The 14,327-nt window shown below is 34.8% G+C and overlaps 1 protein-coding gene across 4 annotated transcripts in view; it reads left to right on the top strand.

Moving 5' to 3' along the window:
• STK3 (serine/threonine kinase 3) overlaps positions 1-14,327 on the top strand; it is a 264,145-nt gene that overhangs the window by 57,419 nt on the left and 192,399 nt on the right. For all 4 annotated transcript variants that reach the window (XM_070631817.1, XM_070631816.1, XM_070631819.1 and 1 more), the window contains exon 4: positions 1,600-1,714. In XM_070631817.1, the coding sequence (XP_070487918.1) occupies positions 1,600-1,714 (115 nt within the window). The remainder of the gene's footprint in view (positions 1-1,599; positions 1,715-14,327) is intronic.

Here is a 14,327-nt window from a genome sequence, read left to right as displayed (position 1 = left end):
TGAACATTTATGAACTCCTAATACGTACTTTCCATTCCCAGCACCTAGCAGAGTTGAGTATGTCTATGAACTTAACATGTGAGATGAGGAGTAATGACAGATGTGGGTAGAGAGGTAGACTTTGAAAGGTTTTGTATGTGATATGAAGCAGTTAAAACTTTTTTGTCTTAGTAATGGAGAGCGATTGGAATTATTTTTTAAATCAAGGGAACCATGTGATCAGCTTATTTCAGTTTTGTTTTAAAGGAAGTTAACCTTGTCAACTATATGAAGCATAGATTTGAGTAGGAGTGAAAACTATGACAAGGAGATCAGTTGGGAAGCAGGTGTGTGCAAGAGATAACGAGGAGCAGTAAGGATAAAACGGGATTGGATTCTAGCCCTGTAGCTGCCTGTTTTAGTTTAAGCCCTTACACTCCAACCAGTGTGCTCTACCCTTGACTTCCAGGCTTGAATTGTAAAGGCTGTACTCAGAAGTCTTCCCTGACAGCCTTCTCTTAACCTCTTCTTTTGGTGGTCTCTTTATGGTGATGTTTTATGTACTTTCTATTTTTTATTGTTACTTTTTGCTTATTTGATTCCTGTGTCTTATCTATCTTATACTGATGCCAGTTTTCATGATAGCTGCTACTAGGTAGAAATATCTGTTGAACAAATTGTCCCTTAAACATGCCATTCTTGGTTTTTCCCTTTCTATTTTTGTGTCTTTGCTCATGGCCTTTTGTCTTATATTTCTCCTCCGTCCACATATTGAAGTTTTAATCTTTTTTTCATAATACAAGTCCCACCGTTTTCACAAAGTTCTCTCTGATGGCTCTACCATGGTCACTTCCTGCTTTGAGCTCTTGTGGCATTTAAGCTGTATACTTGTTAGTTTACACTACCTTGCGTTTTTCATCTTACGTATTTTGGGAATATTGATGCTCTGCCTCTTTGAATTGGGCAAGGTGTTTTATACATTAGTGTATATAGCAAACTCTTAATAGATATTAATGGTGATGGACATTTGTCCCTGTGTAAGTCTTTCTAAAAACAACTTGGCTGTAAACATAGTTTATTCTGTTCTGAAAGACATAAAGCCTCATTTCAGAAATATTTTAAATTTTAATAATTTTAGTTATCTGAATTTAAAATAAAAAAAGTTACAATTTTTTTTCTCCAGAATTTTAGCCAAAAGATTTTTTTGGCCTCATTGAAATATAGAGTATTTTAAAGTTGAGTGTTAATATTTGACTGAATGCAAAATCCTTTAGAAGGTCTATATTTAAAGTGCTTTAGTTAAAGGAAAATATTTTCATTTATTTCTTATGTTAAATAGTAAGTCCTTTGCCAAAACAAAAACTTATTTTCTTGGGAATCACTCAGAACATTTGGACCTCCTCTGGTTTGTAATCCTGTTAAATTTCATCCATGAATTAAAGCATAATTGTACATAGTTGGTGAACCCTGCATATAGACAATTTGATGTACAATAGAACTTAACTCATTAAGTTTATGTATTGGAACATTATAAAATGTTGAAAATGCTTTGTATTGGGATTAAGACATAATTATCTTTGGGAATTAACTAAAATTAATTATCTATCTATTTTTCTTTAGCCCATATGTTGTAAAGTACTATGGCAGTTACTTTAAGAACACAGACCTCTGGATTGTTATGGAGTACTGTGGAGCTGGCTCTGTCTCGGACATAATTAGATTACGAAACAAGACAGTAAGTATTTCTAAATTGTTTTGCTAATCTCATTTCTAAAGATTCGTATTTTAGAATCTGACTGGGTAGTATTTTGTTACAAAGAAAATGGTAGTGTGAAAAAAGAAAAGGCTTTACAGTGTGATAGGATCTAGTGTGAGGTGTGAAAATCAGCCACGTCTCTTTGTATGGCAACTTTAGGAGTCATCTGATTGTTCAGTCGATTTCTTAGAAGAATTTTTGACAAGCCCCTGAGAAACTGCCTGGTACTCCTCTTCTTCCTTTGCAATCAGTGTGCATATTTTTTATTAATGTGAGTTCCATAAATTTTATTTAAAGTTCATTATATTCATGGTATTTCTTTAAGTTTTCTGTATTATAATATATGACTGGTAAACAGTTGAAGTTTTATGTTTCTGAACTTTTAAAAATAATTGAAAAAATTTTTGTCTTTATTTTCCCAAATATTGTCAGGATGTTTGAAAGTGATAGAGCTAGATCATAATTTTTATTTTTGTGAATTCAGCTTAGTGAAATGTGTTATTTAATAATAGCTTTTCATGGTTATGTTTTAAGCCTAAGTAAAAAAGCTATTTACAAAATAGTTTACTGTAGGCTTCCAATGCATTTAGTTTACTTGGATAGTTTATAAGGACAAAAGTGACTTTTTAAATCTGTGAATGACTAAGAATAATAATCAGGGAAATAATTTGTAAATCTGTAGAACAGTAACCCATATGACATGACTATATGATATTATATGTTGTCAGACATGTTTCAGTAAAATACATTCAGAAAAATACTTAACTATTTGAGTCAATTTGTGGTTAACCAGAGTCATTTTAAAGTTTGATTGGGGAAGTATGTTGTAAGTCTATCCTATTAATTCTTTTTCTGTTAGAGAAAATGAAGTAAACAGGATTTCTTTTAAAAGAAGTGAAATAGAAGTTAAAATAATCCCTGTTTTGATGGGATGGATTAAGTGATTTGTGACATTATAATTACATATTTTAGAATTTCTGTGTTACTTAACTAGCATTTATGTAAATCAGATGACTCTGGAGTGGCAGAACAATTCTCTGATTGAAAATAATTATCCTCTAGTTAGAGAAGTGTTTTAAAACCATTTCAGGGCTAAACTCTGTACATTTGGGCCTAGAGTGGCATGGAAGAGTCTGATTCCCAGATATGAAAAGGAACCCAGAGCTGCAAGAGGTGGATCAGAAGCTGTAGGAAACTATCTCTGGGAGTTAAATCTCAAGAATATTTGTCTCCTACTTTTTCTTAATTTATATAGTATGTAAAAAGAGTGCCATTGTTGTGAAGGTTAGCAATATACGGATATGTATCATCCCTTTTTTTTAAAAAAATGCCTGGACGTTGTAAATATTGGATCATTTTATAAGAATGTTCACTGGAGTGATAATCTTGATTGTCTGAATTTCAGAGGCATGGCTCTTACTGACTGGCTAGCTTTCAAAATGTGACCATGAAACGGTTGTCCTTGATTTATTAAAACTGACTCTAGTAGTTGAATGTTTTCATGGCCAGAGAACAATCTTTTCCTAAAAGTATGGGAACTTTTTTTTAAGGTTTATATGCTGTTTTGTTTTTTGTTGTATGTTTTGTTGTTTTAATTCTATACACATTTTAAACAGCACAAGGCATTCTTATTATTGTTGTATATTGTCAGTGTTTATAGGCATTTTGCTGCACTTTATCCTTTTCTGCATTTCTTAGTTGCCTGAAGAACAGTGTCGGTTAGTGTTTCCTTATGTGTGGTAATGATGGTGATAAGATCTCACTATTTTTTGTATGAAAGTGTTATTTCACTTCATTTTTGAATGATGCATTTTCTGGGTAAAGAATTCTAGGTTGGCAGGTTCTTTTGGATTTTTGATTTGTTTTTGAGAGGAATGACTCTTGGAGAACCAGCTAAGTAATATACTTTTTGTAGAATTATGCTTGTTTTTGAAAGAAATCTCTTTAGGCATGAAGTGTTCTTGATTTTTAATTATCACTTCCTTTTTTTGTTTTTGATCAAATGTTTCCTTGAAAATTAAAGGCATAGGAAAAAACATTGGTTGTTACATACCTTTTAAAAAATATTCAAGTTCGATCTTTTTAGCCTGAAGTGTAGCACTGTTTATCTTACCTCCCTCCTATCTGTACATCTTCATAACTTGTCATATTATTATGCACTTTAGACTCCAGCCTCACAGTAAAAACTGACTCCTAGAATAACAATGAGAGTTGTGTTTTGGTCTTTTGGTGTATGCTGTTGCCTCATCTTCTCACCTGCCTTTCAGTGTTTTCCCATTCCCCGGTCCTTGCCTAGTAAATTTGCCTCCTTGAAGGAGCAGCTCAAAGATCCCCTCCTCTTTGAAACTTTCCCTATGTTCCCAGGTAATTTGTTGATTAATTAATTAGGTAAGTCTTTTTTGTATGTTCACTCTTACATAAAGAAAGAGAACAATGAATAGCTGCCATTATTTTACTGTTATTTTTATTATTTATTTATTTATTTATTTATTATTTTGATTATTATGTATTATAATTTTTACTCTTTTATGTATTTGGACTACTAGGTAGACGGAACATCTTCTCATATGTGTGTTGGCTCTTTTATTTCCTTTTTGTGCCTGTCCTTTGGCTTTTCCTGTTGTCGGCCTTTTCCTTATCAGTTTGCAGTATTGCCTGGCAGTTTGCTAATTGTTATATGAGCACTTCTCATATCATTTTAAAAGTCATAAATCCAATTACTGATTAGCAGCATAGATATTAAAGAAGGAGCTTCAAAACATCTCTTTCAGAGGTTTTATACCCTGATTTGTACTTTTTCTTTGGGAAACGTCTAGGAAGGGATAAAGGCATAGAATTAAGTTTAGGGGTTATTTAGGCATATTCCAGTGGTTAGAACTGAAGCTGAGTAGCAAAGGGTCGTGATTGTGTCTGAGTGCTGCTGCTTAACATGGGGCAGATCATAGAGTTGCATTTGAGCTGATAATGAGTGGTAGTTGTGGTAGTTAATGGCAGTGGTGCTAGAGGTAGGATGAAGGTGAAACTCTTCTATATTCCAGTGGGTGATAAAGGTTTCTCTGAGTCTCCTGTTTGCATTATGAGTAAATATCACTGTTTAGTTAGTATTCATTGAATCTTTCAGTTTATAAGTATTGAGGGATCCATAAATAAATATTTATGAGTTAAATTCCTGATTTCTATAATCAGACTCACAAATACTCAAGTCCTGGTATCATCTATATTTAGTAACTGACTTTTGTTTTTACATTATTTTAAACAATCTTTTAAGTTTGTGAAACCTGTGTGTAGATAAGTGTGCTGTGGTATCCTGTACTGGGAAATCACATTTAATTAGTTAGCTTTTAGTGTTTAGGAGAAGAGTAGTTGCAGTTGTATCTCCTTACTATAAGCTATACAAGAGCAGAAATTTTTATATATTCATCTTGGAAATATCTTAGTGTCTGAAACAGCTATTGACATCTGGCAATCCTTTGATAAATATTTATTAAACTGAAACAGGATCAATTCCTTGGCTGCTTATCCTGTGAATATAAAACAACCCTACCTATCTTTCAGTGTTATATTTTTGTAGGTAAGTTGTAATTTGCATGGCTACTACAATTTAGTATTCATAGTGTAGGTTACTGAACAGATAAAGGTTATATACCAAAGAAAGGCCATAAAAAGTGTGCTTACCAGGAATCTTGGAACGTGTGAAATAACAGAATGTATTGCATTAGTTTCCTGATTTTTACAGAGGTTATATATGTATGCAAATTTAATTTTTTGCTTCTTTTTGCAAACATGTATTTTGATAACTTTAACCATAGGCCTCCTTTAGCTGATGAAAAAGAAACTTGTCTTTTTGTTGTTAATGGAAGTAAATGTCAGCATTCCTTTTTTTGAGTGTTTTCAAGTTTAAAAAGAATAAAAGTCTAGTATTTATGGGAAGGAATAAATAAAATATGGGAATAATTTTGAAGGTTTTCTTTTGAGAAAATATTTTAAAAAACAATGTATTTCATATTAATGTCATTTAACATCTAAACTTTTATGCATCTCAAGTATTAAATAGTGCAAAGTAGCTATACACAGCTCTGTGAAATTGAAGCTTTTTAAAGATAGATTATATTTTTGATTAGAGAGTTCAAAATAATTTTTTATTTACATAATTGTTAAGCTATGCCTTGACATATGGAAGAAATAGAGTCTATGTCATGGATATTTATTGTGTACTTGGAAGTGTTCTAAGAAAATGCCTAAGGTTGGTCTCTCCCATTTTGGCCCATTTTTTGATTTGACCACTTATTTTAATTCAACCTGGCACTATGGATTTCAGTTTTGGCTCTTCCACAAACTAGGTTTATGATCTGGGCAAGTCATTTAACTGACAGGGACTTCAGCTTCTTCATGTGTTAAATAATAAGTAACGTTTGTATAGTGCTTTACGTTTTACTTGGCAGTTTTATTAATATTTTGGTTCAATGGAGAGGTTCAAAACACATTTATTGATCGAGGCCTAGTGCTCTGCACTAGAGGTACAAATAACTAACAAATGTTGCTGTTGTTGTGTTGTTTACATACTAATTGAGGTAATACGTATGTAAAAAGCTGCATTTTGTTTCTGTAAAGAGTTAGAGTTCTTTAGGAGCAGTAAAGGAGATGCACTTAATCTAACATGGAAGTTTAGGGAAAACGTCATTGGAGAGAGAACTCCTTGGTGAATTCTTGGAAGAGGAGGAGGAGTCTGTTATTAGAATGCAAACTCCAGAAGGGCAGGGTTTTGTCGTCTTCGTTCACTGTTTTATATCTGCTCCTAGCCTGGCATGTGGGATGCTCAGTAAATAGTTTTTTTGTTGCATGCATGCATGCATGAATAAAGAATGAATGAGTCGGAGAAGAAAATGCAAAGAATATCTTGGAAGAGGAAACAATGATATGCGAAAATTATATTTCCATCTCTAAAAGTCCAATTTCATACTCCTAGGTCACTTGAAGAATTTTCCAGCATCTGGTTTAAAATAGATTTTTTTTCTCACACTTAATTGCTCAAAATCATTGCCACATTTTAGTTTGATGGACCTATTGTTAGGATCATGATGTTGTTACGTGATTCTTTGTTTTTCCTTTTTTTTTCATGTTGAAGGAAGTAGCATATGCCATCTTTATCATTTTGCTAATATCTTCTAGCTTCTTACTCATTTTGTCTGTTTCCTGAAATTTGTGTGATTCTTCTTTGAGAAGACGTTCTTTGGAGCTTCCTGATTTCTTGTTCTAATGTGGACTCATTGCTTTTTAGGTCTGCTGTACAGCTGCATCCTTGGAATTTCTTTTCACTGGACTCCTGGGTTAGTGCCACCATTTTCTTGTATATTTCCTATTTTCTTGGTTTTCATCCTTGTTTTGTAGTCTTCCTAAACTATCTTCATGATACAAGAATGAGAGGTCAACTATTTGAGTCCTTGCATATCTGAAAATATATGTTGCTTTCACACTTTGGTTGATAGTTAGCCTGGGTAGAATTTTACATTGAAAATAAGTTTCTCTCAGAGCTTTGAGAGCTTTCCTCCTTTATCTTGTAGCATCCAGTGTTGCTGATGTTATAGCTAATGCCTGTCAGAGTCTTGTTTATTCCTAGGTTTTTTTCCCCCACTCTGGAACTTTTTAGACTTTTTTCTTATCCTGATATGTCTGATGTTGCACAGGAACAAGATATTTCACAAGGATGTGCCTAGGTGTGAGTCCTTTTTATTAGTTATGCTCAGCACTCCGTAGTTCCTTTCAAATAAACCCTTATGTTTTTCTTCAGCTTTGGAAAAATTTCTTTGGTAATTTCCCTCTATTTTCTTCATTAGACAATGAATTTCTGAATTTTATTCTTTTTTTTTCTTCTAGATTTTCTGTCTCTTTTTTGTCTTTTTGCCCTTTTGAGGGTGGAGTAGGGGATGGTTTCTTTATTTTCTGACTTTTCTAACTGAACTTTTTATTTTAACATTTATGTTTTAATTTACGAGAACTCGTTTGCTCTTGATTATTCCTTTTTCATAACATCTTGATACGTGGATGCAAAAGCTTTTCTAATCATTCTAAGAAAAATAAGTTTTTGAAAAAGTTATTTTCTGTTTCCTGAATCATCTGTTTCCTCTGGGGTTATTGTTTGACTTGTTTTATTTATCCTGGTCTTGCCCGTGGCAGGCTGACCAGCAGGAAGGCTGACTAGCGGAAACTGGAAGCCTTGGGTCAATGCTCTTTGACTGGCAGGTATGATGTTGGGGTGGATGGACTGGGAGCTGGCTTTTAGGAGAGAGGGTTCACAGAGGCACTTTGTTCAGTTTCTTGAGAGAGAAGCCACTCCCCTATTCTTGCCTTTTTTCGGTCTGGGGATAAATGCCAGAATGCATAATCTGCTTGTACGGGGCAGGAGCCAACTTGTGTTCCATTTTCTTCTTTTCAGCTTTCATGGAAAAGCTAACCACCTTTTCTGACTACCTTCTCCCTCCTGCCCTCCCTACCCAGTGGTTCTAATGGAGGCTCCTGGAGTTTACTTGGTAATCACTCCTTTTGTTGCAGACGCCTTCTTTGCCTGTGACTCTCTCCATAGAAATGCTTCCAAATTTATTATACTCTTCTGTAATGATTCTTTTGTTATTTAATTTTTAAAAAGTTCTCTGTCAGTTTAAAGGGATTTTAGGAGGAGGAGAGACGAATAACTAAACAAATTACAAATTCAGATTGGTTTTTGAACCTGAATTGATGCTATTTCCCTCCTCCCCCTTGCCATGTGTATACTATATATACTTTTATGTTCTTGGGTGTTCAAATTAGTACAATTATTTTGAGGAGTAGTTTGATAATCTCTTAGAAAGTTGAGTATGTATGCACCCTACGATGCATCCAGCGGTTCTCCTCTTCCATCTGTGCCCTAGAGAAATCCTAGCACAATGGTACATGTGACATACAAGAATGTTGTCACAACAGAAGATTAGAAGCTACTTTAAATGTTGATAAGCCCTCAACCCTGCCGGGAGGATTGCTATTGTTCTTTCAGTTTCTGTAATTTTGTAGCTCTTTGGTGAAGGCAAACTCTGAGAGTAGTGTTCTGGTTGAAGCCTTTCAGAGCACCCAGTATCCAGCTTCACAGATGAGAATGACATTAAAATATCTCATAAATTTTGTGTCTTAAAACGTATATAAACATTCAGTTTGGTATATAAGAGAAATTTTTAGTTATCTACCTTTACCAGGAGTAGATATATTTCTGTGATATTGGGGTGATGGTGATGAGGGAACACAAAATGATTAAGAGGAAGTTTCAGACTGAAGAGAGCAACTCCTAAGTTATGTATATGTATTTTCTTGAAGGCTGGGAGTGGACTTGTTATTTTATAATGGAAATAATTGGGAAAGTCAAGTTTTATTTAGGTATCACTTTTTTAGAAGTGTGAAGGACACATTAAGACCATTCTGATTGGTGAATTCTCACTGATTGTTAGTTTTATAACAGCGATTCTCAACTCCAGTGGTAGACATTTGGTAGATATTGTAAGAACAGCTACTTATATAGTATTTGTGTGTGCTGGGCACTATTCTAAACACATTACATATATTATTGCCTTTAATCCTCATATAAGGATTGAACAACTGTGTGAGGTAAGAACTATTGTTGACCTGTTTTCCAGATGAGAAACTGAAGCATAGAGTGGTAAAGTAGATTAGAGGGAAAGAAAAGGTTGAAATTATAGCGAAGTGCTAGAATGAACTGTAGTAGCTAAGAGTGCAGATGCTGGGGCCAGACTGTCTGGGTTTGAATCCTGGCTCTGCTACATACTACCTGTGTGAACGTGGGCAAGTTTCTTAACTTCTCTGTGACTTACTTTCTTCATCTGCTACATAGGATAAGAAGACTACCCTACTTCATTGAGTTGTTCTGAAGATTACATATATGTAAAGTACTAGGAATAGCACCTGGCACATAAAAAGCCTTATATGTATTTGTTGATATTATCATCAGCATCCTGTCATCTCACTTATATAGATGGGAGTGTCTTTGCATTGTGAACATTATTTATCAGATATGTTTGAGTAGAATAATACAGAGGACTATGGAACCAAGCACAGAATTCTAGCATTCACCATTGATACTTTGAATTATCTTTGTTAATGAAGGAGGAATATACTTCATAAGATAGAGCTTACATTTTACGTACATTGAGAGTTTCTTTAATAGAATAAGACAGTGGCTTTACAAAATATACTAGGATTTCTTATCTTAGTGCCCTTAGAAGTAATGTTTTGTACATCATAGCCTTTTTAGTAAATATTTGATTTGTTGTATTTTAAAAATATATATTCTGCCTTGATGTTATGTACTACTTCAAACAGGTTTTTTTTCTTGGTGAAGGCATTCCAATTTCTTGTTGATTTAAGATTTATTTGGAGTTTCAAAGTTTGATATTTCATTTTTAATAGTAGACATCTTTTTGATATGTGTGGGTTTCTATTTCATAAAGTTCTTTTTGGGGTTTATATTTGCCTCTTTGTTATTGGACTAATTCATGTTTGACTTTCCTAATCATTTTGTTGCATGTTCCCCCTTTGTGTAATAGATACTAGTTCATACAGGATTTACAACTCCATATATATTAAGTGCTTTTCTGTTGTCTTCTGATCTCTTTTTCAGGAATCTTTTCATGTGGGAAAGGATTTTAAAATGTCTGCCCACTGAACATTTTCATAGTAGAGTATCAGTTCTCTTTCTCTTCAGATCAAGGGATTATAAGCAGCATATATATATGTATATTTACGTATGGTGTAAGTAGTGAAAGCTTTCATTTTGAATCACTAGTTGTGGGACTTTGTGATAGATTATTAATCTTTTTTTTTTTTGCCAGACATCTGCAATCCAGATTTCATGAAAGACAACCTCTCTTTGCCCTTTTGTATATAATAATGGCTAAAATATTCTAGTTATGTTTTTCTAATGTATGTACTTTGTGTTGAGCAGATTTGTGTTTTTCTGGAAGAATCCCATAAATTTTTTGTTGTTTAAAACCTTAGCTGTTTTATACTCTCAACCCTCCTTTTTTGGGGTAGGATGAGATAGAGTGGTAGGGGTGGAAGGGAGTGACTGAGTTGCTCTGCTGTTTTTCCCAGTGTTTTCCTCATGTTAAATACCTCATGTTAAATAAAGAGGGGGAAAAATTCTGATTGTAAAGAAGTTGGAATCTGAGGCTTGATGGATGTTCAGATGAAGTTTTGTATGTAAGCTTAAGTATTACTTTTGAGACTTAGATATTTCAGTGATTGCTATTTAACTTCTCAAGTTTCTCTAAACCATTGATTTTGTAGCAGAGATTTTTGGTCACTGTTGTGTGTGATTATATCATATATGTCATAAAAAGTAATAGACACTGAAACATCCGAGGAGTTCTGTAAGAATGAGAAATCTAAGTGTAATATTACTACAATTTGGAGTAAACATTTACTAGCTAGGGGAGGTGGTACTAGGAAAATGAAGGCAAAAAGGAGACTTTTTAAAACAGTCTTCATGCTCCTTTTAAGGGCATGTTTATTCTACTTCCCCTGCCCCCAATTATTGTATCCCTTTTGTTTGGAGGCAGAAAATAGAAGTCAGCTTCAGAGATCTCATGCTGTTAAATATCTGATATAACCTCTAGCATTTCTAGAGTTGGTCAGTGGTTTGTGCTTTATACAAACCTCTTTTCTAGAAACTTCCCTGCTTTTTAGTATCAACTTAAAGTTCACTGCAACAGTTTCAACTCTTGATTGTAAGTTACAGAAAACCCAGACTAAACTGGCTTAAACCAAAAAGGGAGTTTATTTGCTCACATAACTAAAAATCTTTGCAGAGCTAGTTTCATGAATGGCTTGATTCAGGGTGAAAGGAATGACTTGAATTCATCTTTGTTCTGATACCTCTATATTGATTCCACTTTCACACAGACTCTCGCCTCGTAGTTTACAAGATGGCTGACAGTAGCTACCTGGGTTGTGCCTTTCTCATTGAAACCCAGCAGTCTTGTACCTCACCGCTTTCTGAATGGGTCATGTGCCTTTCTCTGAGCAAATCCTTGTGGCCATTGGAACGTGATGTGGTAATTGAATTAGACCTAAGCTGTATGTCTAATCTGGTGCTGGAATAGAGCTGACTACTAGAAATAGATGGTCTGAGGATGGGGAAGTAGTGATTTACTGAAGGGAAATCAGAATATGTTAGCAGGAGAGGGGTGAATGGTAATAAAAAAAAAAGTAACAGGTATTTCTATTTATTTATCAGTCTGAATATCAAAACAAAATATATTAGGAATAAAACAATTTAAAAAACCACACTTCTAAAAATAGCTCCGAAAATGAATGGTAAGTGTTAGAAGAGTTATCTGGTGACATTGGGAGTCAAAACTATTGAGTCCTCAACCTTTTCTCCTTTCTGTCACAGTAAGGGACAGTAAACGAAAGTAAGGTGGTTGTTTCTCAAGGAGCATGTTTCTGCTATGTCAGCAGTAAATGTTTCCTGTAAGAATTCTCCTGGAAAGTCTACTCATCAGGATTAAAAACCTATGGTTCCCTTTAGACAAGGGTTGCCTGACCCTGGTATTAGTTCTGGTGTCTGTGGCCCCTTACAAAGATTTTCTCACCCTGAGCAGGCACTACTGTTCAGTGCTGTACTGGAATCTTAGAAGAATGAGTCCTTTTGTGTGGAAAGCAATTCTTGCTCCTTGTTTGGTATCTCCCATAGAGTGAGACTGAATTCTAAGTATATTTCACACATGTTTCTGCAAGTTCCAAGCCACAGCATTAACATGACCATGCACTGTAGGATTAGATCCTTAGAATTTCTCATAGCAATCGTGTATCACGTCTTAATCTCTGATTAAATGCATCGTACACATCACACTCCATTACATCTTTTCTAAGTCTTTTGATTGGATTATAAACACTTTTGTTTATGATTTTTCCCATTGTGATATAGTCCCTCCAATAGACTTTCTCTTCTACCTTAACTAAGTAAATTAAGCTTACAAAGGTATTTCCTTGGCTTCCCTTCTTGGTAAGCTGCCCAGTTTTCGCCTTAGTTACTATTCTTCTTGGCATTTCTCCCAGTTCTATTTCCCTTTCGTCAGTTAGGTCCACCTTCATACACTTTATTTTTATATTGTACATTCCTCTCCTGGCAGACTGCCTGTCACTGCCAGATCTGTGGGGAGCCCTCCCTCCCTGTCATGGGCCTGACCCTTAGCATACCGTGACAGTGGTTATTTGGAGTGATATGGTTTGGGGGGAGGACTCCTGGATGTGGAATCAGAAGACCAAGTGTCAGTTCCTGGGTCATTAACTTATTACCTCTGTGACCCTGGGTACACTGTTTAGCTCCTCCAAACTTTAGCCGCCTAATCTTAAAATGGACCTAATATCATGTTACTTGCCTTACCTACCTTGGTGTTTTCTTGTGAGGAACAAAGATGATAAGTGTCAGAGCATTTTGTAACCTGTAAAGTTGTATACAAATGTAAATCGCTGTTTTATTACTAAGGCAAAAACTTTAAAAAATGGTATTTAGTTTTCAATTACTAATGATTTAAAAATTTTTTGATTTTCGTTAAAGTAGTGGATGTTCTCTGGGGTTAGGAAAACATATTACAAGATTATCGTGTCTTGTCCAGTAAAGTCTGGTTTAATCTTAGGAAATCAAGAAATGCATGTAAGTTAATTTTGAGAAAATGGAAATTTAGTTCCTTAGGTGGCAAATCTCTAATTTTAATAACTCTAGATGGAGATCATTTAAAATTGTATTGCATAATTCTCTATACTTTTAATCAGAATGTGTAAACTCCTCCCCCTTTCAATTATATAAACTAAGGAAAAAAATAAAAGTGATATGAGCATGCTGTAAAAATTCCATGTAGTACAGAAGAGGAACTCACTGTTTCCTCGCTCACTCCTCAGTTTTACTTCCTTGAGGTAATGTCAGTTTGCAGTTTCTTGTGGGTTCTTTCAGCACATTATGTATGCATATCTTGTTTTACACAAGGGATTCATACTATATATGTGGTGTTCTGTACTTGGCCGTTTTTTTTTGTTGTTGTTTTTGTTAAAGGAACATTTGTTTTTTTTTTTTGAAAGATTTTATTTTTTCCTTTTTCTCCCCAAAGCCCCCCAGTACATAGTTGTGTATTCTTCGTTGTGGGTTCTTCTAGTTGTGGCATGTGGGACGCCGCCCCAGCGTGGTCCGACGAGCAGTGCCATGTCCGCACCCAGGATTCGAACTAACGAAACACTGGGCCGCCTGCAGCGGAGCGTGCAAACCCAACCACTCGGCCACGGGGCCAGCCCCCGTTTTTTTTTTTAAACTTGTATTATAGCTTAGAGATCTTCCCATACCAGTCTGTATAGGTCTGTGTGTATGTGACAGAATGTGTTTTTTCCATTACTTTGGATGAAATGAGTTCCAACTTTTCAGTTTGTGCCCTTATAATCAAAGCTGCAGGAAACTGTTGTATGTATGTATTGGCATACTTTTATTATGACCATTGGATACATCCTGATAAATGGAATTACTAGAATAGAGGGCGTGTTCAATTTTTTTAACTTTTTA

This window comes from Equus przewalskii, chromosome 8, assembly GCF_037783145.1.
Source record: "Equus przewalskii isolate Varuska chromosome 8, EquPr2, whole genome shotgun sequence".
Taxonomy (NCBI): domain Eukaryota; kingdom Metazoa; phylum Chordata; class Mammalia; order Perissodactyla; family Equidae; genus Equus; species Equus przewalskii.
This window is presented reverse-complemented; position numbering and strand designations above follow the sequence as displayed.